The 23,138-nt window shown below is 43.0% G+C and overlaps 1 protein-coding gene across 2 annotated transcripts in view; it reads right to left on the reverse strand.

The window, feature by feature from the left end:
- Positions 1 to 500: 500 nt before the first annotated feature.
- Positions 501 to 23,138, reverse strand: part of RFX8 (regulatory factor X8) — a 33,412-nt gene continuing 10,774 nt past the window's right edge. The window contains exons 5-17 of one of the 2 annotated variants that reach the window (XM_081858138.1): positions 22,453 to 22,516; positions 20,187 to 20,279; positions 19,723 to 19,800; positions 18,879 to 18,989; positions 18,667 to 18,780; positions 17,044 to 17,194; positions 16,801 to 16,859; positions 15,866 to 16,022; positions 14,595 to 14,689; positions 13,205 to 13,319; positions 10,651 to 10,931; positions 9,483 to 9,757; positions 501 to 670 (exon numbers count right to left, since the gene is read on the reverse strand). In XM_081858138.1, the coding sequence (XP_081714264.1) occupies positions 9,587 to 9,757; positions 10,651 to 10,931; positions 13,205 to 13,319; positions 14,595 to 14,689; positions 15,866 to 16,022; positions 16,801 to 16,859; positions 17,044 to 17,194; positions 18,667 to 18,780; positions 18,879 to 18,989; positions 19,723 to 19,800; positions 20,187 to 20,279; positions 22,453 to 22,516 (1,489 nt within the window). In that variant the 3' untranslated portion in view covers positions 501 to 670; positions 9,483 to 9,586. The remainder of the gene's footprint in view (positions 671 to 9,482; positions 9,758 to 10,650; positions 10,932 to 13,204; positions 13,320 to 14,594; positions 14,690 to 15,865; positions 16,023 to 16,800; positions 16,860 to 17,043; positions 17,195 to 18,666; positions 18,781 to 18,878; positions 18,990 to 19,722; positions 19,801 to 20,186; positions 20,280 to 22,452; positions 22,517 to 23,138) is intronic. The other variant, XM_081858139.1, reaches the window with a different exon arrangement.

A 23,138-nucleotide genomic window follows, 5' to 3' on the forward strand; every position in this document is an offset into this window, starting at 1 on the left:
GACAGGTGGCTGCATTGACCCAATCTGTGCTGATGACAGCACACACAACCCCGGGGTGCTCCATGTGTATATTTTATCTGCTCTGAGATCAAACATATAGTCTCTCTGGGGCTAGACCAGAACATCTTCACATAAATATGACAGCCGTGAAGTGCTCTGCTTCAAATGCAAACAACTTTCGTAACTGTTAACAAAATGGCATAAGTATGGATGTGCATGTCTTGGTTCTTGTCAACATCAGTGACGTCCCAGACACCATCTGATAGGTTACACTTAGAATATACAAACTCGGGAGTTGGAAAACACCTTTTCTCAGCAAACAACAGCAATACAACTCATTTCAGCTTGAGCACTGGGAAAGTCCAACATCCACACGCTATAAGAAAATGTAAATCTCCCACAGCAAATGAGTAAACAGCACCATATTTGTTGTGATTTAAGCTGAAAAGAGCCTTCATGTTATGTAACACAACCACCTAATGCTCTCATAATCATTGTACCTGCAGATATCGCCTTCTGCCTCTGGCAATGTCAGGGAAGCAACGGAATTTTTCATCAGATCAGCTACTGTGTTGTCCTTTGGAGTGACATAAAAAAAAGGAATTCCAGTGCTATTGTCTGTGGGGCCATCGCTAATAGATAAGCAATTCCCAAACGGTGCTCCCCGGATCTGAAAAATTCCAAGTAAGTTGTGCTTAGAAAGCGTTGCAAATGTCTTCTACAAGGATGCTTGCCAGAAATTAAAAGAACCAATGTAGTATATTCAGTTCTACTTCCCTGACTGCCACTGGTTTGTACTTCATTAGATTTGTTGTTCAGAATTGATAACATACACACACACAGAGTATATCTCTCTCACTTGCGCAGGTAGAAATATATTTTTAAAAAATGTCCAGTAGCACCTTAGAGACCAACTAAGTTTGTTCTTGGTATAAGCTTTCGTGTGCATGCACACAAAACTTAATTGGTATCTAAGGTGCTACTGGACAATTTTTATTTTTTTTAAATATATATTTTGACTGCGTCAGACCAACACAGCTACCTACCTGAATCTAGAACCTCGCTCAGGTAGATCGTTCACCTGCTTTCTCACCTTTTCAGGTTAAACCAGACTCAATAAAAAACAACAACAGGCATTTTACAAAAATAATTTTAAAAGGTGTAGATATAGGTAGGTAGCCGTGTTCGTCTGCCGTAGTGGAAAAAAAAAAATGCTCCCAGTAGCACCTTAGAAACCAACTAAGTTTGTTATTGGTGTGAGGTTTTGTGTGCATGCATCAGGTATCTGAAGAAGTGTGCATGCACATGAAAGCTCATACCAGTAACAAACTTAGTTGGTTTCTAAGGTGCTACTGGAAGGATTTTTTTTTTATTTTGTTAAAAAGGTGTGTTTGTACTGCAAATAATAACACACCCTCTTTAAAAATAAAAAATGATGTTTCTCCATGAATCACTAAGGCTTGTGGCGATTTTATAAAACTGAATATATATACCGTAAAGATTCATATTGCTTTGAGGACTGTAATTCTGTGAAGATGACCTAGAGATTTCTAACACAGAATTCTGAGCATTCTCACCTAACTATATTTCACATGATTCACTTGGGAAAGTAATGAATGTCAGTTAAAAAAATAAATAAATAAAAGAAGATTTTTATCCTGCTTTTCCACTGTGCAATGCCTAAGGCAGCTCACAACCCCCCCTCCCACAAATACTTCAAAACAATTTAGTAGAAAATAGAAATTTGAAGTGCAAACAAATACTCCTCTGTGTATGCATCTCATACATAACGTGCTACTTCTTATATATCTAAATGCAATTTGTCTTCCACATAAGCAATGAAGAGGAAACATTTCAGATTAATAATGCACTGCAATCAATAATTTTAAAAATCTGACAGTTGCTCAGAGATATATTAATAACCTTACATCGTCAATACTCATTTTTTAAAAATGCAATTCATAGCAAACGTGTTAACCCATTATTCAGAAATCTGATGGCAAATTATGCTTTTTTTGTAACTTACATCTAGTTTCAAAGAACTGCTTTAGGTTCACTCTGAGGCAAGAAAATATCCAGTTTTAAAGGGCACAAGTCCAAAGTTTTTTCTGCCCCCCCCCCCCCCCCGTGAGCTATGTATTATAATTGCAGGCAACTGTTCATCTAACATCAAGTCTGCACTTCTACTGAAAGACCTTGCAAGAAAACAAATGATAATACCTGAGGCTTTATAGTCCAATAATGTTATCGGAGACCTAAGATGGTATTACAGACCTCTGCTGCACAGACTTCTATTGTACAATGGGGAATATTTTATTTTATTAATATTTCATTAATGACCTTTTGTTACCAACTAACCCGCTGCATTTCACTGCCACACAGAAAGAAGGTTGCGTTAACAGCGCCTTCTAGAGACTGCTAAGGCTGATGCTTATATACACATTTCCTTTTAAAAAAGAAAACACCAGCACGATGGAGCCAAAGTTAAGCAAATTAAATGCCATTGACATCAATGGGGACATTTAAAGCACACACTAAACCTTTCCACTGCATCCAACATAATGTTTAATTTTATCTGGGAGAATAAAGCTGGGAAGTAGGGGGAGAAAAATAAGAAGAGCATATTTTGTTTTTTACATATAAAATCCTTCTCTGCGGTGACACTGAAAATATTTACATTAACTACTTGTGTAAACCAATGTATTTCAAAAGCAAGAGCTTTAAAATATACCCCATGAAAATAAAACAATGATGTCCTGCTGTTACAAATAATGTTTGTACATAATGTATTATCATAGGGCGGCTAACTGGCAGCCTTCCAAATATTGCTGTATGGCAACTCCCATCACCCCTGAATATTGACCATGCATCTGAGGCTGATGTGGGCTGGTCTCCAACAACATCTAGAAGTTCATAGGTCAGGCTTCCTCAACCTCGGCCCGCCAGATGTTTTGGCCTACAACTCCCATGATCCCTAGCTAGCAGGACCAGTGGTCAGGGATGATGCGAACGAATTGTAGTCTCAAAACATCTGGAGGGCCGAGGTTGAAGAAGCCTGTCATAGGCTAACCACTCCTAGTTCAATAGCAAGATTTCAGTTTTTAGGTGCTGTGGGGAACCTTCCCTCACCCCCAAGTTTAGGAAGAATGTTATATTGGAAGTCACATCTATCATAACTGAAGCAGCATTCCACAAATGTGTGTTTTAAATGCTTTAAAATTTGATGGAGAAGCCTCAGCGCAACGTGGTCCACATACAACTTTTTCTATTTTTTGCAGCTGCATTTAGCGCACAGCTAGAAACAGTTCACCATTGCTATCCACAAAGGCTCAGTGGTTTAGAACAGTGGTTCCCAAACTTTTTTCCTCATAGACTACTTGAAAATGGCTGACGGTCTCATTGGATCACTCAATTATTTTTCTGCCTACTGTCGCAATTTGCAGTGCTCCATGCTAAATGCTGTACAATGTTTATTTGTATTCTTATAGACATGCCACAGACTACCTGAAAGAAGATCACAGCTCACTAGGAAAATCTGTGTCCTTCATGCAATGGAGAGCTGTTGAGTTCTTTTTAGGAAATCAAAGCTGCTGAGCTTTTCTTGGGGAATCACGGGCATTGTGGGGGGCAGGCTTCGGCTGGGGGAGGCAGAACCTCAGATAATTGAGTACTTTCAATGCTTTTCAATAATATTGAAAATATTTAGGTACAGGAGATGGGGAGGAAATGAAGCGACAGCCAGCCTTTCATGTAAACATCTCCAAATCCTTACCTCCTTTGGAGTGAGGCATCACTTATTTTTGGACTACTCTTTTGTGCAAGCATGGTAGATCACAAGAGGTGTATGTGCACATGTAAACAAATACCCGTGGATCTCAGGTTTCCTGGCTTGGAGCAACACACACAAACGGCTGCTGTTTTGTGCAAATCTGGGAGATTGAGAAACTTGTATTAAAATAAATAAAGGTGTGTGCTTACAGGTAAACAGATACCAGTGTGCATGCCCGTAATGACCTCAGGTAAGGCCAGCCCACCCATGAAGTAGCTATCTCAGACAGCGGGTGCCCCAGAGGCAGGACCCTCATGAGCGCCTCCTGCCATGCCCTCCTCACCTCTGCCAGAGAAGCGGTGCCAGGATAGGTGCAAGACTTCCTGCAAGATCTTGCGAGATCTCATCAAAGTCTTGCGAGACGTCAAGGAGAGCAAAGGATCTTATGAGATCTGGGTGAGATCTTGGCAAGCTCTTTCAGGGCATTGGCGCCCATGCCGGCACTGCTGCTCAACAAGCGGCAGTGGTGACACAGCTGGTGGCACAGCTGCAGTGCCACCGGCAGGTGGCGCAGCGGTGGGCAGTGTCCCATGGGTTGTGGTGGTGTGGCACTTCCTGTTTTGCCTCAAGTGGCAAAATGGGACATACTACCCCTGAACTCAGGATTCCAGCACTTATAGCTGTCAGTTCTGAGGGAAGGCAGGCAAGGACCCACAGCCCAGGTGGGGCTGGCTACCTTGGGGAGGAGGTGTGTGATTCCTCAGCTGGAACAGGCATTCAGGAAAGGTGAGGGTCACATGCCACATCAAGCCCAGAATGTATAACAGGCCGGCGTCCTAGCCAGGCCAGCAAATAGCTCTCTTGACAGATGACTTGGACAGATGACTTGTACTCAGATAATTGAGTACTTTTAATGCTTTTCAGTAATATTTGTGGATCTAGGGGAGAGCAGCTGCCCCCTCCCCCAGCGACGCCCATGCTGGTACAGTAAAAGGCAGTATGCAAGGGAGCATTGCTAGAGCATCAGGGTGATGGGCAGAGCCTTCTTATTCTGGCAAGTGACTGAGGTGATCATGAGGCTTTCAAGTTTGTTTGCATGGAGGGTTCAGAGAATGAGGAAAACAATCAAGAAGAGACAGCTAGCAGTTTAAATGTTAGCACTTCTTTGTAAGCTTGTGCGTGCCTAATTGAAAAATAAAGAATGCATTTAAGATGGCTGGAGATCTTTTGTTAAGGCTCAGGGTGTTTTACAAATTAAATCCATGCAGTAAAACATAGGAGCTTACTCCCAGGAAAATATGCATTGGATTGCAGGCATTCTGATAAATTTGGCATTATGCTACGTATGTTCCTGTGTCTGCAATGATAGATCAACTCAGCTATTTGCATTTTCGGACATTCCTTGGGGGTGTGGCTGTAGGGACTGTCGCGACAAGCTCCTGTGCTTCAAAATTTATCACTACACTAGACTGTGGTGTCACTGTGGTAAACTAATATTGCACAGTGTACACCTTTTAGTAATTTGGTCCACATTTCAACTACCTTACACATCGTTTTAAAAATACTCGACTTGCAATACCAGAATTCCTCTGTTGTACGTCCTTAGTTAAAATATGCAAACTTCTCCTCTGCATTTACAGTCAGATGATGCCCCTTGCAAATGGCTCCTAAAGATGTAAAACAACAACAACAACAACAACAACAACACCCCCCCACTCTGCAATTTCTCCAGTGAGACAGCAACGATCCATTAAAAGCTGTTCCATTTATATAGCTAGTATCGGAAGGTTTGTCATGGAGCAAGAATAATTGCTTATTGTAGTGACAAGATGCTGTTGGGAGGGAGTGCACAGAAGCCTGGACTGAAACATCCCTTCCCAAACAGCATTCCTGTGCTATCATCATTATTCCCGTTTAGCAGACCATCCTTCAACAAGAGTTCTTAGGATGGTGGAGGACATTCACAACAAAATACAAAACTGCAGCATCATAAAATGAGGCTATATATATATATATATATACACACACACACTCATTTTTATGATATATATTTTATACATATAGCCTCATTTTATGATGCTGCAGTTTTGTATTTTGTTGTGAATACGGTATATACGGTATATTTGGAGGATATATATATATATCCACATATATATATATATCCACATATATATATATATATGTGGTTTCTAGCAGAGGCGTGGTACCTTTTCTTGAGCGGATCTCGTGGCCAGGAATCCCCAGCTGCTGGAATGGATCAGGAACCGGGCCGCCCTGGCCGCTTGCTCGTGGGGCGCGAGGCTTTCCGTGCCGCCTTTGGCGCTCGCTCTCCGATAGGAAAACATGCGGGAAGGGGACGAGTTCTGCTTCGGCCTCGCCGCCCCCGGCCTGGACCTCATCTCCTCCTCTTCCTCCTCTTTGTACACCGAGGCCGGGTAGCTCTGCTTCCAGATGCCCGTGGTGTCTTCCAGGAGCGCGGGGAGAACCTCCTCGTTGGAGGAGCTGTGCAGCTCTTCCTCCACCTCGTTGGTGACGGACCACGACACCGAGTTCACGATCACGTAGCCGCCGGCCGGGGCCAAGGCCACGCTGCACCACAGCAGCGCCCACGAGAGCCAGCCGGGGCACGCGGCGGCCCTGGGCACCGGCGAGCACGCGGGCATTTTGGAGCCAAGCCTCCCCGAGCTGCGTGCGCCCAGCTCCGCAGCCCGGAACGCGCAGAAGCCCAGCAGTCTGGAGGGAGCTTTTGGCTGCGAGAGCAGCGGCCCCTTGAGGCGGAGGAGAGCGGCTGGCCTGAGAAAAATGCCTAAGCTGGCAAATCTCCAGCAGCAGGGGATCATCGGTATTCTCTTGTTTGTTAGGACTCGGCATCCCGCCCTTAAGCATCCTCCGCGTTACTATTTCTTACGTTTTTAAGAGCCCTTAATCGCAGCGTCATGGGTTCGAAACCTCACCTTGGGCAAAAAGATTCCTGCATTGCAAGCCTAAAAAACAAGTGAATATGCACTGGCTCGTAGATGGCTCAAGGCTGTTCCTTAGCTTAAATCTCTTTATACTTAACAGAGACAAAACATATTGAAAACAACTATTAATAATATGAAGACAATATGTTTTCTTATTCGCTTCTAGTTAAATAGGATGTTGTTTTAAGGCCTGTTGATTCCAAACTTCACTGCAACCTCTACGGAGAGCTAGGGCTTTAGTCAATCAATGTGTGTTTGTTCTTATATGTGAAAAATACTGTGTACAGAGCAGCTGAAATTCAATATTTTTTATGTTCAGTTCATTTGAATGAGATTAAGAATCAACTTAGTGTTCCTACTGAATCCAGCTTGGGCTGGACCATGTCAACTGTTGTTGTCACATGAAAATGTAAGGCAGGGAAACCATGAAAGCTTAGTCAATGAAAATGTTATTCTTTGATGCAAAGCACTGCATCATATGATACTTTGATGTGCAGGACTGCATCTCTGTACTAAGGTTACAGTGATTCAAGACACACACGCCTTGTGTCTGTTGATAAAATTATGACCTCCCCATTCACATACAAGCAAGAAGCTTTGCCATGAATATTATCTATTTTGATCAATTAGGTCTTCTGATATTAGTGTACAACTAATATTAACAATAAAACAGCTGTTGTAAAGATTATTGAGATAGAATCACAGAGTTCAAAGGGACCACAAGGATAGTCTTGTCCAATGCCCTTTCAATGCAGGAATTGTTTGCACAGCGTGGGACTCGAACCCACAATCATGAGGTTAAGAGATTCACACTCTACTGACCGAGCTATCCTTGTGAAGCCTTTTTAACTCTCAAAATGCATAATGCATAATGTTGATGTCAAAGTAATTTGACTGATTGATTCAATAGTCTTATACCCTGCCCTTCCTCAGGGCACACTGATGACAATGTGTTCCAAAACTCTGCATGACCCTACACAGCAGTCTCATGTACTGTAGATAATAGCATGAGGAGGCAAGACCAAACATACTGGAGAACCCACGGGACAGAGCAATATTCCCTATGCACTACCTTCTGGTCCAAGTAGGTATGGAACCGCTTCAAAGCAGGACCCCCTACACCAAACTCAATCAGTCTCTCCCAGAATGGTACCATGGCCAATAGTATAAAAAGCTGCTGAGATTACCTGACACAGGTAATCATAAAGGGAGACCAAGGCAGCTTCTGTGTCAAGCCAAGCTCTGAATCCTGACTGAAATTGATCCAGAAAACCAGTTTCATCCAAGACTGCTGGATCTGGTTGGCAACCACTCACTCAAAAACCTTGCCCAGGAAGTGGACATTTACTTTAAGTCGAAAATTATTAAGATCCTCTGGGCCCAGGGTAGGTTTATTCAGAAGTGGTATTACCACCATCTCTTTTAGGTGTATTGGGACTAATCCGTGTTAGAAAACACTTATCAAATAGCTACTTCCAGGATGAAAAATGGAGTAACAATTTGGGGCAAGGGTTACACTGAATATTCCCCCCTCCCCCCGAAAGTTTGAATATGTTGAGTCAGATGTTTGTAGAAGTTTGAAGATGTTGAGTCAGAAGCACATGGGGTATATTGGACTGAATACATTTGGACATCCCCAGAGAATTCTGGTTAAGAAACACGTACATCTACACACATACAGCTTTCATAGTAAGATTTTATGTAAACTAGCTACCTAAGCGAATCTCCAACCCATTCACTTTGGAATGACATCACTGATGTCAAAGGAACTATCCTTCTAACCCTACAGCAGGCATAGGCAAATTCGGCCCACCAGATGTTTTGAGACTACAATTCCCATCATCCCTGACCACTGGTCCTGTTAACTAGGGATGATGGGAGTTGTAGTCCCAAAACATCTGGAGGGCTGAGTTTGCCTATGCCCTCCCTACAGGTATTGATCTGAGGACTGCAGGCAGCAGTTGACATCTGATAATAATAATAATAATAATAATAATAATAATACCACCACCAGGACTTGAATCTGCCTGGAAGCCACACATGCTTTGATTTTGAGACCCCTGTTTTTTAATCCTTGATGTGTGGCTACTCTGCAGTGAACTCTGCACAGACATCTGTTTCATTACTTCTTTACCTGCTCCAGGACTTTAAAAAGTACCTGGGCTTTCTGGTTCAAATTAAGTCCTGACTGCCACCTTGAGGAAACAGTTCTCTCAGATTAAAATGCTGTCGCTAAACTGCTGGGCTTTGGAACATTCTACATATACAGGATTTGTAATAGGACTTCTCGAAATTCAGACTCCTGCAGGGACATGAACCACACTGGGTAGCCTTAGGTACAGACGGCATAATTCTGGGACTATCTGTATTGGCAAAATGCCTTTCCTTGCTATTAAAACTTTAGATTGCAATGGAACAGGGTTTCTTGTGGGAGTGGGTGGGAAGAATCGTTTATACTGCAAAATGTCATGTACAGTCATGGTGCTGTATGTATTAATATTATAGGGCTCAACCAATACATATTGTCACTGGTTTGCATCTTTCAGCATTACAATTGCAACTGAAGCGGGAATGTCACCTGAAATTTATTTACTACATTTAACAAAATTGTTAGGGTTACTTCCTACAACAGCTATAGAACGTAAGGAGGGGGAAATTTCACTAACTATGCATGCTAGGCAGCTAAAATACATCAGAAAAAATGACACAATTTTAAAAATGTATGCATGCTCTTCATAAAAACTACTTACTTCAACTGAATATACACCGAGGCTGTGCAAAATCTATGTTCAAATCAACTATGTACAAAACTCTTTTTTTTTTTTTTTTTTGCAGATGGTCGTCAAACAGTCTTTCAGATCTGCTTTGTTTCCTCCCAAGCACTGCTGGAGTCTTCTTGCGGGTCAGAGGTATGAATGATAAATTTCTGCCCATCTTTTAGGGTAACAAGTGCTTCCTGTCCAATAGGAAGATTCACTTTAACCGAACATTTAGATGCTTTGTCTTCCAGAACTACCTGGATAAGCTACACATTAAAAAAGAAAGAAAGAAAGATGCAATATTACTATCACTGCTGTGGGAAGACAGGATTGACTCAGGGCTTACTATCACTTACCTTCCCCCCCCCCCCGTGCTCACAGTAGGCACAGGTCAGTGTTTTAAAGCTCTGCATCCAAGCACGCCTTTTTCCCACTCTGCCACATTCCCTAGTGGCACTTTCCATTCATTCATGCTGAATCAGAAAAAAAAGCAATTCTGGTTTTCCACAGCTTAGACACTGAGTTTTAAAGCACAGACCTGTGCCTAGAAACGCAGCACAAAAGGAAGTCTGGACAAGGAGCCCCCAAAACACAATTCTGTTTATTCTCTCTCTTTCTCCTCTAAAAAACTTTGAAATGGAAGTGTCCAGAGCAAAAGCAAGGCAGATAACACCCAAGAGCAGTGGGGCAGTATGTCTTAGTTCTTCTAAAACCAGCCTTTTTGCTGCTTATAAAAGCTGGGGAACTTTCAGAGCTTTCACATAGTCAGAAGCCTCCAAAGGACTGTAGCAGATAGGAGGATTTATTGGCTGAAAGTAGTAATCTGAATACTTGAAACCAGGGGAACCTGTGGCACTCCAGATGTTTTCTGGACATCAACTCCCAACATCCCCAGCCAGCATAGCCAATGACCAGGGACGATGGAACACCAGAAGTTCCTCATGGTCTGGTATAAAGCCCACCAGGGTGGCCTACTTCAAAGCTGAAATGAAATTCACCTACTCTTGATCATAGCTGCTGGGAATACCTTTTGATGTTGTTCACAGATATCACAAGCACAGATAGAGCCCTGTGTACACGCCTCAAGCATGCATCCATTTCAAACAATCTGATTTTCCACTTCTCATTCAGAAGCAAATATGAAGAACTGGGTTTTTACCTTGTTGCCTGTGTCAGCATCTACTAGGCAGCTGAGGACCTTCAGAAGAATGCTACTTAAGTTAATGTCGCTTTGACTCTGGGTCAGAACGATTCGAGTTGGTGCTGCCTCCCCGCCATCAGGCTGTTCAGCTGCAAAATCGTCCAGAAGACAGACTGGTTGAAGAGCCAAGGGATCCTGCGGAATTGTTAACAGAGTCCCATCTCCTTCCTCCTCCACATGGGTTTGAAGTATGTGAATAACATATTCAAGCAGAAGCAGATTGAACAAATGCCAGGAGCCTAGGTTTAAAAAAACCCGAAAAACAGATGGGATAAATTGTGGAGCCATCTATTAGACCTTCCTAGTCAGATGAAAAGGCAAAAGGGGTGCATTGGCTAGCATTGAGATAGGAATGGGGAGATGGCACTCGGCTCTAAAAATCAACCAGTGACCTCACAACCAGAGGGTAATTGTGTTGTCCTTTACATACAAAAGTGCATGGACACTTTTGCATAGTTGCAAAGGGCAGAACTACAGAGCCATTTCTCCCACTGCTTTGAACTTCCCCAAGCAGATCTTGCAAAGGAAGGAGTTACAACTGCATGGTTTGCACAACAACAGGGCTTTTCCCCTCTTAGCTGCTCCCTGGTGAGGAGCTGTTGGGTGAGTCCCAGAGTTCTGGATGAAATCAAGATGTAGTTAAGAGGCGAAGTACATATCAGAAAACCTACTTATCAGCACTATTGTAACAGGCGAGGAGTTGCTGACTCTATTTGTATTTCCAGAGGGCAGTAAATGAACTGGCAACAAACCTCCCCTTGTTTTGCAGGTGACTGTTGTATGGATTCGAAGTGCCCCAACACCTCCAAACATCTCTGTCTAGATGCACCAAGACTGACTTTAACTGATTTTAAAGTGGTCATCCTGGAGTAAAGAAACTTCAAATGAAAACTGCACAAGTTTGCACTGGGACAAAGTGGTTGGGTTTGTTTGTTTGTTTTTTAAATAATATTTTATTCTTTTTCCCATGGAGAAAGTAATTTGTTGCTCAACAAATAATTTTACATATAAACTAGGAATGGTTTCCAGTCTTCTTTAAAAGATTCTAAATCTGTATCTTTTATCAAGTGCTTTGTTTTGTTTTTGAATCACACTACATGTGTCAATCAGCTTACCAGTGCCAGAATGCATTACCATCAAAGCTGTTTTGTGGTCACTGTCTGTAACACAGCTATCACTGTCTGTACTTCCTGCATTTCATTTCCCTCTTGCCTTACTGTTTACAACAAGAATGTGGAATCTGACACCCTCCAGATGTATGCAGTTGAACATCAACTCTCAGCAGCCCAAATCAGCATGGCTAATAGCCAGGGACGGGGCTTGGAGTTCAACAACATCTGGAAGATCACAAGAGGTGCACTTTCAGCCTTCACAGGCACTTGCATAATGAACATGCCAGACACACCTCTGTGGCAAAGAATTTCCGCAACTTAGAGGCTGCCACCCCAAGCTTCTGAGGGCAAAGAAGCTGCCCTGTCTGCCAGTCTTAGCACCCAAAAGGGTCTGTAGGGAAGCAGGTGGTCTTTCAGGCATTTACAGTATGTGCACCATGCGTCTTATGCACAGAGCAATGTACAATGCCTGTTGGATTGAATGGCCTGGGTTGCCTGCCTCTCTTTGTTCAGTTACTAGACTTTCCCAACAATGCATCTATTTTACTAGGCAGGAAGAAGAAGAAGAAGAGTTTGGATTTGATATCCCACTTTATCACTACCCAAAGGAGTCTCAAAGCGCTAACATTCTCCTTTCCCTTCCTCCCCCACAACAAACACTCTGTGAGGTGAGTGGGGCTGAGAGACTTCAAAGAAGTGTGACTAGCCCAAGGTCACCCAGCAGCTGCATGCGGAGGAGCGGAGACGCGAACCCGGTTTCCCAGATTACAAGTGCACCGCTCTTAACCACTACACCACACTGGTTGCCCAGGCCAGCAACAAACAAGTATCACTGCTGCCAACACAATGTCTGAGAAGGATGGGAAGGGCTACTACTGGTAATAGGGCCAGCATTAAGGGCAGAAATTGAGGTTCTAAGTATGGCAGGCTGATTTATGCCATGCCTGACTCTGAGCAATCCATATTGTTCTTAATTGCATGGCATAAAGAGGGGGTATTTGTTGTGGGATCCGTGCTTACGACGCATGCAAGCTTTTTTTTGAAGCCTCCACGTGACACAGCTGCCATCCAAATGCCAAACCTCCTTATTTAATCTGGATTTACACTTTCTGGGGGGAATACGATTGGCCCCCCCAAAACCCCCTCAACAATCTGTTTGCAATATCTCCACAGCCCTTTTGCAATATGTAGGCCCCCTCCCCACCTGAAAGCAGACTCCTCTTCCATCGTGGGCCTCAAGCGCACAAGTCATAAGCACACAATGAGGAAGGTGGCTCATTAGATAAGAGTCCCGCCCTCATGGCGCAAGGCTCCTTGTTCAAGATCCTAAGTTCTTAACCACCAAATATGTTTTACAGCAGAATACGACCTACAAAAGACCATCGCAGGACATCACTGACCAAAGCTCTCAGTGTGGCAGAGGGTCATTGCCTTGCTGACAGACGTCAAGAGGAAGTTCCACCTCAGCTGGAAATTAGCAGCGAGCTTTCTGAACTCTTCTTGATTCTTGCTCGGCTGCAAAGAGTCACACAAAGACATTTCATTGTAACATGGCCCCAAAGACTGCATAGGCAAATGCTTCAAACCTATACCAGCCTCCCTGAGAGTTAAGTCCCACTAAATTCCAGTGAGCTCATTTTTGATATGATTAGGAGTTTGGGAACTCTGCCGGTGGGAGAAAGTTGGGATATAAATGTAGTACTTTTCTTCCACTATGGATAAATTTCTTCAGACATGGGACAGCTGTCTAGTGGTTTCTGGCATACCATCAGGATGTGCTTATAAAGAAATAGGAGCTGCTTTAGTGAATGAGACTTTGGGAACAGGGTTGAACGTATACCTGCATTTATGTTACAGGTAGGTAGCTGTGTTGGTCTGCCGTAGTCGAAACAAAAGTTAAAAAATCCTTCCAGTAGCACCTTAGAGACCAACTAAGTTTGTTATTGGTAGGAGCTTTCGTGTGCATGCACTCTTCTTCAAGTGGGACGCGGGTGGCGCTGTGGTTTAAACCACAGAGCCTAGGACTTGCCAATCAGAAGGTCGGCGGTTTGAATCCCCGCGAAGGGGTGAGCTCCCGTTGCTCGTTCCCTGCTCCTGCCAACCTAGCAGTTTGAAAGCACGTCAAAGTGCAATTAGATAAATAGGGACCGCTCCGGCGGGAAGGTAAATGGCGTTTCCGTGCGCTGCTCTGGTTCGCCAGAAGCGGCTTAGTCATGCTGGCCACATGACCCGGAAGCTGTACGCCGGCTCCCTCGGCCAATAAAGCGAGATGAGCGTCACAACCCCAGAGTTGGCCACGACTGGACCTAATGATCAGGGGTCCCTTTACCTTTACACTTCTTCAGATACTGCATTTATGTGTTTGAGATCATACTGAAAGGTCCCTCTATTTTAGCACTGATCCTCACCCACACTCCAAGCACACAAATATTTCAGTTCAACTATTTTCAACTAGTGTAGAAACTTCTCATAGATATACACATGAGAGAGAGAGAGAGTGTGGGTCATTGTACAAAGTACGCAGTGGGGATGGGATGACCTTCCCCAGACCAAGGGCAATATTTCTGCTAATCAACTTGCCAGGAACCTCATGCCCGCAGTGGGCAGAGCCAAATTGACACTGGGAGGGCAAAGTGGACAAGTCCAGAGCTGGTAGTGAGCAGGGTCACCCTTTTCTCCCTCCTTCACCTTTCTCTCATATAGATGCACACACACCAGCTTCATTTCAGGAGCAGCACCGTCTCTCTCGTGAAATAAACACAGTACCTCTAAGACCGCCTAATTTTGTACCTGAATCACGAAAGCCTCAAGGTCCGAGGACAAACAATTTAGCAAAACCCTAATATCTGTTGAAGTGTCCAGTGAAGACATCAGATTATTCAAGCCTATAAAACAAGTGAATATGCACTGGCTCATAGATGGCTCAAGGCTGTTCCTTAGTTTAAATCTCTTTATACTTAACAGAGACAAAACATATTAAAAACAACTATATGAAGACAATATGTTTTCTTATTAGCTTCTAGTTAAATAGGATCTTGTTTTTATGGCCTGTTGATTCCAAATTTCACTGCAACCTCTACGGAGAGCTAGGGCTTTAGTCAATCAATCTGTGTTTGTTCTTATATGTGAAAAATACTGTGCACAGAGCAGCCAAAATTCAACATTTTTTATGTTCAATTCATTTGAATGGGATTAAGAATCAACTTAGTGTTCCTACTGAATCCAGCTTGGGCTGGACCATGTCAACTGTTGTTGTCACATGAAAATGTAAGGCAGGGAAACCATGAAAGCTTAGTCAATGAAAATGTTATTCTTTGATGCAAAGGACTGCATCATATGATACTTTGATGTGTAGGACTGCATCTCTGTACTAAGGTTACAGTTATTCAAGACACACATGTCTTGTGTCCGTTGATAAAATTATGACCTCCCCATTCACATGCAAGCAGGAAGCTTTGCCATGAATATTATCTACTTTGATCAATTAGGTCTTCTGACATTAGTGTACAAGAAAGGGTGTTAGTTCAAGTAGCAACATATAATTTCAACAGTGATGTGGCATGAAAATTTTCATATTTCATCAGTTCCTTAGCAACAATGCAAACACAGTATTAGGGCAAGCTTATCAGTTAAAAAATAAATAAATCACTAAATACAGGTAAAATGAACATGAGCATTTTCTAGGGCATGAGAAAACTTTCCAGAGCAAACTGAAAACTTTCTGATGCAAATTGCCCTAATTTGCACAGGAAGTTCTCCCAAGTGCTAACTTCCTTTCATCACAGCTATGCCCACTGTAATTAATATGAAGAGAAAACTTATTAATCATATAAAACTTCAACAAGAGGTCCAAACCAAACCAAATGTCACAAAAGAATTTGGAAGAAGGACATCCACATTTGAAACTAAGAACAAACTGTGAAATAATCCTCATGTGATATCCACATAAGGAAAACATTTTGTATCAAGGAAAGAGGGAGAGGTTCTCTATCAAATTCTAGCAGAAAAAGTGAACAAATTACTCCATCAAATAGGAAAATAGTAAGAGCCTGTGCTGCTACATTTCAGCTCTGTGCCACTTTCAATTTCATCCACATTTCTAAATGCAATTTGCAGCGAGCTTCCAGGAATGTCCGAAAACCCCTGAGTAATGATTGCGTTCATGTCCGATTTCAAAACATTGACCCTCCTGCTGTTGTTCAAGACTATTCTCATGGTCTGTAAATGAAGAGAGAAAAAGTGCACGTGATTTATGTCTTGAGAAAAGCAAAGACAAAACCAATAACCCCACGATCAATTAATAACTGGTAATACACTCACTATTATTATTAGCATTGAACCAGAAATGGGGCTTGGAGGGGTTCTGCGGTGGCAGCAGTGATGATGCTTTGTGTTATGTACTGAGTTGAATAGGTTCCAAAATGCAGCAGTCTGATTGGTCCTAAAACAATAGGATTCAGAATGCAGCAGTCTGATTGGTCCTAGAACAATAAGATCCATAATGCAGCAGTCTGATTGGTCTGCAGGAGCCACCCAATCCAACTCCAGGTGGAAGTTAATCTGCAACCTGATTGGCCTACAGGAGAATCCCGGAATTAGCCAATCATGTGGGGCCAATTATATAAATAATGTATATAAAGCAGACATTTTGGGGGAACTTGCATTCCTCACTACTATGAGCTGAATAAAGAGCATGAAATCCACACTCGACTCCGAGTATATTTCACTTTGGTTCTCAGCAATGAACACAGGGGAAATGATTTTTGTACTGCTCCAAAGCTCTGTATTACAGCTTACTGTACTTTCCCCACCAACCTGCCCAAGTCCTCCACTCATCCCACATTCTGTCCAGAAGGAGGCAGCATCTCATAACTGCACTATGTCCAGCAACACAACACAACTGTAAACGTAGGCCTGTGACTGATCTATCCTACAGAACGTTTTTGTCAATTAATTAATTGCAGCTGACTTCAGCTTTCACCTTTGGGATACATACCTTTGCCATGTTAGCAAGGTAAGTCTTCCTCCGAAGTCTTTTTATAAACAAAGTCACCTCTGAGAGGAAAGGAAGAAACAAATGATCACGATTCACCACCACTTTAATTCTAAACGACTTGTGTTACAGCCTGCATCACTAAACAGTTTGAACAGCTCGTATCTATGAATATTGACCCTGCTTTTCAAGTTCACATTTTCCAATATTGACCGTGCTTTTCAAGTCCTCAATACTTGAACATACCTTTGATTTTAGAGGCGCCCAACAACGGTGGGAGGTCTTCCATGGTTGCGAGCAGCCAGCTTTTAATATTTTTGCTGAATAATCTGACCAGTTTGAGGTACTGTATAGAGACATCTTCCAGAAAATCATGAAGCAGAATCTTCTCCATTTCCTAAAAGTATTGGATAGTTCTTACCCAAAAGCAAATGCAATGAACACAACATGAAAACAGATTGTTTCCCAACAGATTGTTCCAAACCACTGAAGTGACTAGAAATTACTTTCCTCTTGAGGATTAAATACAGCGACCCAGTTCAGACAATTACTTAAACCATGGTTTAGGTTTACGAGATTAGGAATGACCACAGTGAGCCCCCTCTCCCTTTTAATGTGCAAGAGAAAAATGAAAGCTTCTGCTTTCACTTTAGTGGAAGCCACAATTCCGCATTACATTACAAACAGTTCTGCATTACAAACTTGGAGAAGCGTGGTTTCTTGCTGTAACTAGGGTTGGATGAGAATCCATTTTGCATTTAAAGCTGAATCTATCAAATCAGTACCTTCTGAAACAATATGCAAACCAACACACATCTTTCCTTAGAAATCTGCACTTACCTGAATTTTGCAATGAAGTTCTCCAACCACACCATGTTTACCAAAAATATATATGCATGTATTATTAATAAATATGTTAGTGAAAATAACCTACAAAACACATATTGTTCAATAACATACAAAAATATGTATGTTAGTCATTAGGAGAAATTCTCACTAAAATGCTGATGTGTTTTCATGAGGATATAGAAGGCAACAAGCAGCTGAATAAAATTTGCACTTACAAATTTATATGTACAGATGCAAAATTAGAAATGATGACTACAATTTAAATAGAAAATGCAAGTAACATATCTCACCATGATGGAGAAGACAGGGATTAGGTAACCTGCGTGCCTGTATAGTCTGATGTCTTGGTGCTAACTGATTATGGGCAACTACAGAGCCCTTGATGTTAAACCTGAAACTGCTTGCAGGGGCTTTCAAATAGAGGACTCCTTCAAACTCTCCATTGTAAAGTAGGACACATGGCCACACTAATCAGCAAAGGGGCTCATAATAAGGTCTCCTCATAAGATCTCCTCAGAAAATCTCAGTGCCAGTGTGGCGTTGTGGTTAGGGTGCTAGACTAGGTCCTGAGAGGCCAGGATTCAAATTTCCACTCAGCCATGAAGCTCACTGGGTGACCTCAGGCCACTCACTGTCTGTTCTTACCCTAACCTACCTCACAGGGTTGTTGTGAGGTTGAAATGGGGAGGAGAACCATGTACACCACCTTCTGAAAATCACAAATGAGCACCAATCACTGGAATACGAGAGCAGCCCTTCTGGGGTTTCTTTCTCCTCAAGTGAGGTTGAGATGATGAAGGACTAGGAAGGCAGCCATCCCCACAAATCCTGTACGAATATATAAGGTTTCTCTGTCAACCAGGGGCCATTGAAGCCATACATGTATTAGCTGCAGAAGCAAGGAAATGCCCATCTGGTTGAAGAACTTCACTTTTATCTGCACACTTTTGCCCCACTTCTCCCAAAGACGGTCTGATTCAAAGTTTGGGAACCTCTGGTCTAATATATGAAAAGTGGTACCTGGAAGAGCTGCCTGTCATAGCATTGAAAGAGCTGGCAAACATCTGCCTGGGACACGAACATTATTGCGTCAGGCTTCAGAGACTTCCAGAAAGAAGTGAAGAGCTCTTCCACCTAAAGGAGCACATACTTAATGAATTTTCACTGCCACATTGAAGTCATTTATTGTTGGGAAAAGAAGCTTAAGGACATTTGCTCAGCCCAGAACCCACCATGTGCTTCTGTTGCCTTCCCAGATGTTGGGAGTCCCCTGGAATGCTTCCTTCCCCTAATGCAACGGCTACACTGCTCCTGAACATGCATCTCCACATAATGGTGGTGGGCTGGGGGGGGGGGGTAGAAGAAGACTTGCTCTACTCATGTTTGGCTTAAAATTTTTTAATCCAACTGGCCTAGAAGACGGAAGTAAAATATTGGTAGTGATCCCCATTGTTTCCAAAAAGGAGGCAAAATAAAAGTCTTGGGTGTCTAAAGCATGTAATATTAGCAATGAAATCTAGAAAAAAAGAGGTTACGGGACTGTTTATTTTGCCTGCTTGTATATCATCTTAATCAAGCAGAGATTTAGGATAAAGTAGTTGGAGTAATGAGATTTACGGGAAGGAGGACATTCCATTAATGGCTACAATCTTATATATATGCATGTTTCCTTGGGAGCAAAGGCATTCCCTGCCCCCTCAAAGCATATAGCATCTTAAGAACATGAGAGCCCTACTGGATCAGACCAAAGACCCACCTATTCCAGCATTCTGCTCCCACTGTAGCCAGAGTGGCCCAAGCCTCTTTCAGATGAGGTGTTTTCTTCAGGACCACAGCATGGAAAGAAAGAGTTGAATTCCTCCTCCCTGCCTCCTACAATCCTAATAATTATCAGTCTCTCTCATCATCTGATATTTGCATTTTAAAAACTAAAACAAACCTATGTGGCAATGGCAAAGACATTAACCTCACATCACCTTTGGCTTAAATACAGCCAGAGAAATGATGTGGAACTTCGTATCAAATAAACATGGAAGGAAGGCTTACGCAGAGACCTAACACAAACATCACACCTACCTGGTCAAGATCCTTGTTTTTTACATTCTGCAACACTTCCTGGCAGTGGGTGCAATACGCATCAGCAAATAAAGAAACCTGGAATAGATACGAAACGAGGCAATATGAAAGCACCATGGTCAAGAATTCATAATTGCTCCATTCATTCAGTCCTAAGAGCACCATGCAACAATCTACAACCAAAACAGGCCCAAACAGGTCAACCCTATCATACAAAAATCTATTTAATAATCAAAAGTGGACTATTGCAACTCAGAGGTTTGGGATAATAAAAATAGAAGATCCTACTTGTCAACCTTAAAGGGACAAGGGTGTAGGTTTCCCTTTGGGATAATTTCCACAATATGGGGGCTACCACGAAGAAGTCACTGCTTCTTGCTGTCCTTGGTGGCAGTAGCCACAACAGGGTCTCATCACTTGATTTGATCTCAACTCTGGAAGGGTTGCTATACCATCAAACATACCATTTTACAGGAATATTTCTTTTCTAGCTCCTGCTCCCAAGAAGAAAATCTCCTGAATTCAGGAAGTGGATATCCAACTGCTTCTTGGTCCTTCTGCAAAACGACAACAGTTTATTAAGCTTACAACACACACTTACAACTATGTTTATTACTACTGGGTGGCACAACATTGGGAAACAACAGACTGGGGTCCTTTGGCATTGGTGTGTATTTGCAACAGCCACATCGATCTGGGGCAAACTTGACATGAAGGATTTTTTTGGTGGATTCAAGTGTCATTGTGGATTTCCAGAGCCACTCCTATCCAGTAATCCAACTCACATTCCCATTAGCCTGATCAAAGGATTCTCACACTTGGTTTGATACTCTTACACAGGACATCACTGTCAGCTGAGCAGTGCACACCCATGTATGGCTAGCTCCTGCTTGTTTCTTTGCTAAACTGCTCCAGGGCTCGAACAGAAAGCTTTCTTGGGAACACGATGTGGGGCAGTCAATCAGCACTGCGCATAGCCAGCTTCTGTTTCAAACTTGCAAATCTATCCCCCCACCCCACCCCGAATTCCACCATGGAGTGGAAAAGAGACAACTAGACTGAACACAGAAGAGGCAGTTTCAGAGTGAACCTACAGCTCTAAAATTCATAGAATCATAGAATCATAGAGTTGGAAGAGACCACAAGGGCCATCGAGTCCAACCCTCTGCCAAGCAGGAAACACCATCAGAGCACTCCTGACATATGGTTGTCAAGCCTCTGCTTAAAGACCTCCAAAGAAGGAGACTCCACCACACTCCTTGGCAGCAAATTCCACTGTTGAACAGCTCTTACTGTCAGGAAGTTCTTCCTAATGTTTAGGTGGAATCTTCTTTCTTGTAGTTTGGATCCATTGCTCCGTGTCCGCTTCTCTGGAGCAGCAGAAAACAACCTTTCTCCCTCCTCTATGTGACATCCTTTTATATATGTGAACATGGCTATCATATCACCCCTTAACCTCCTCTTCTCCAGGCTAAACATGCCCAGCTCCCTTAGCCGTTCCTCATAAGGCATCGTTTCCAGGCCTTTGACCATTTTGGTTGCCCTCCTCTGGACACGTTCCAGTTTGTCAGTGTCCTTCTTGAACTGTGGTGCCCAGAACTGGACACAGTACTCCAGGTGAGGTCTGACCAGAGCAGAATACAGTGGCACTATTACTTCCCTTGATCTAGATGCTATTCTCCTATTGATGCAGCCCAGAATTGCATTGGCTTTTTTAGCTGCCACGTCACACTGTTGGCTCATGTCAAGTTTGTGGTCAGCCAAGACTCCTAGATCCTTTTCACCTGCTCTCAAGCCAGGTGTCACCCATCTTGTATTTGTGCCTCTCTCTTTTTTTGCCCAAGTGCAATACTTTACATTTCTCCCTGTTAAAATCCATCTTGTTTATTTTGGCCCAGTTCTCTAATCTGTCAAGGTCGTTTTGAAGTGTGATCCTGTCCTCTGGGGTGTTAGCCACCCCTCCCAGTTTGGTGTCATCTGCAAATTTGATCAGGATGCCCCTGAGTCCATCATCCAAGTCGTTGATAAAGATGTTGAATAAGACCGGGCCCAAGACAGAACCCTGTGGCACCCCACTAGTCACTCTTCTCCAGGATGAAGAGAACCGAGACATCTTGTCAGGCCCACAGATCACTGCTTCTGTTCCCCTCAGTAGGGAATCCCCTATCACCACTACACGCCTCCTCTTAGATTTGGTCGGGGTTCTTCCGTGAGCTGTCCGTTCCAAGGTCGCCTGCACATTCCCTGAGGACTGACTTTGATGCTCGTCTTCATATACCTGATCGACTGTAATTGTTACGCCTGACTTCACCTTTAAAAAGGTATGAGCAGCAAGTCACACTCTTGTATTTGGTTCTATGATTCTATGGGTCTATGTTTCACAAGTGATGCAGCTGTGTACTTAAAGGTAGCAGCAGAATCTCCCCTGAGATCGACTAACACAGAAGAGTACATGGACTGAGGTACAATAATGATCCTACCAGGAAGCAAGCAAAGAAATGGGTCACCACACTTAAAGTCTCTTGCATACAGGGTTTAATTATGCGCTTACTGATTCAGTGCCATGGCTCCTGCCAACTTCCTACAGCAGAATCATAGCCAGGAAGAAAAATGCTTTTTTAAAAAGCGTTCTCGGCAGGTTGCATTTCACTGATCCATCACAGACGGATGTTTTAACAGTCCTTGGCTCGTAGCCACCTCATATTAAATCTGCGTTGAACAAATACTCACTGTCTCTTTTCTGCAGCCACTGCTCTGATAACTTGCCGCATTCTCAAGACTGCAAACCTCCCCACTGTGGTAGGACAGACAACAACAAAACCTACTTTGAAATAGCTCTGTTTGGTTAACTATTTCTCTACAATGTCTGAATCAGGACAGGTTGCAAGTGTATGAACCAATGCCTGGGTGTTGTGATGGGCTAATAATCTCTCTGAATCCTTGGCAGCAAGTGGTTCCTGGGTTCAGGAGTTAGTTTGTTTGCCTGTTTGGGGCAGGGCTGCACTCCTTATGAAGTAACAGGTACATAATTCGGAGGGCGCTCCTGGAATCATCTTTGCCACTAGAGGCCAAGGAGATCTCAGTGGCAAGGAGTGCCTATTACCATCTTCAGCTGGTACGACAGCTATGTTCTTTCCTTAACAAGGGTAGCTTGGCCATTGGCAACCTCACAATTAGATGGCTGGCATGTACTGTCTGTGGGGCTGCCTTTGTACCTAGCCCAGAAGCTGCAACTAGGGCAGAATTCAGCACTTAGGATGCTGAGAGGAGCACTTAGCTATTTCATCCATGCTGAAAGAATTGAACTGGCTGCCTCTTTGCTAGCTCACCAGATTCAAGAGCTTGCTGGTGGCATGTTATTTAATTTATTGTCTATTAAATTTATGCTTTGCTGTTCTTCCCCACATGGCAAGCAC

Source organism: Podarcis erhardii, assembly GCF_964252035.2.
Source record: "Podarcis erhardii genome assembly, chromosome: 4".
NCBI lineage: Eukaryota > Metazoa > Chordata > Lepidosauria > Squamata > Lacertidae > Podarcis > Podarcis erhardii.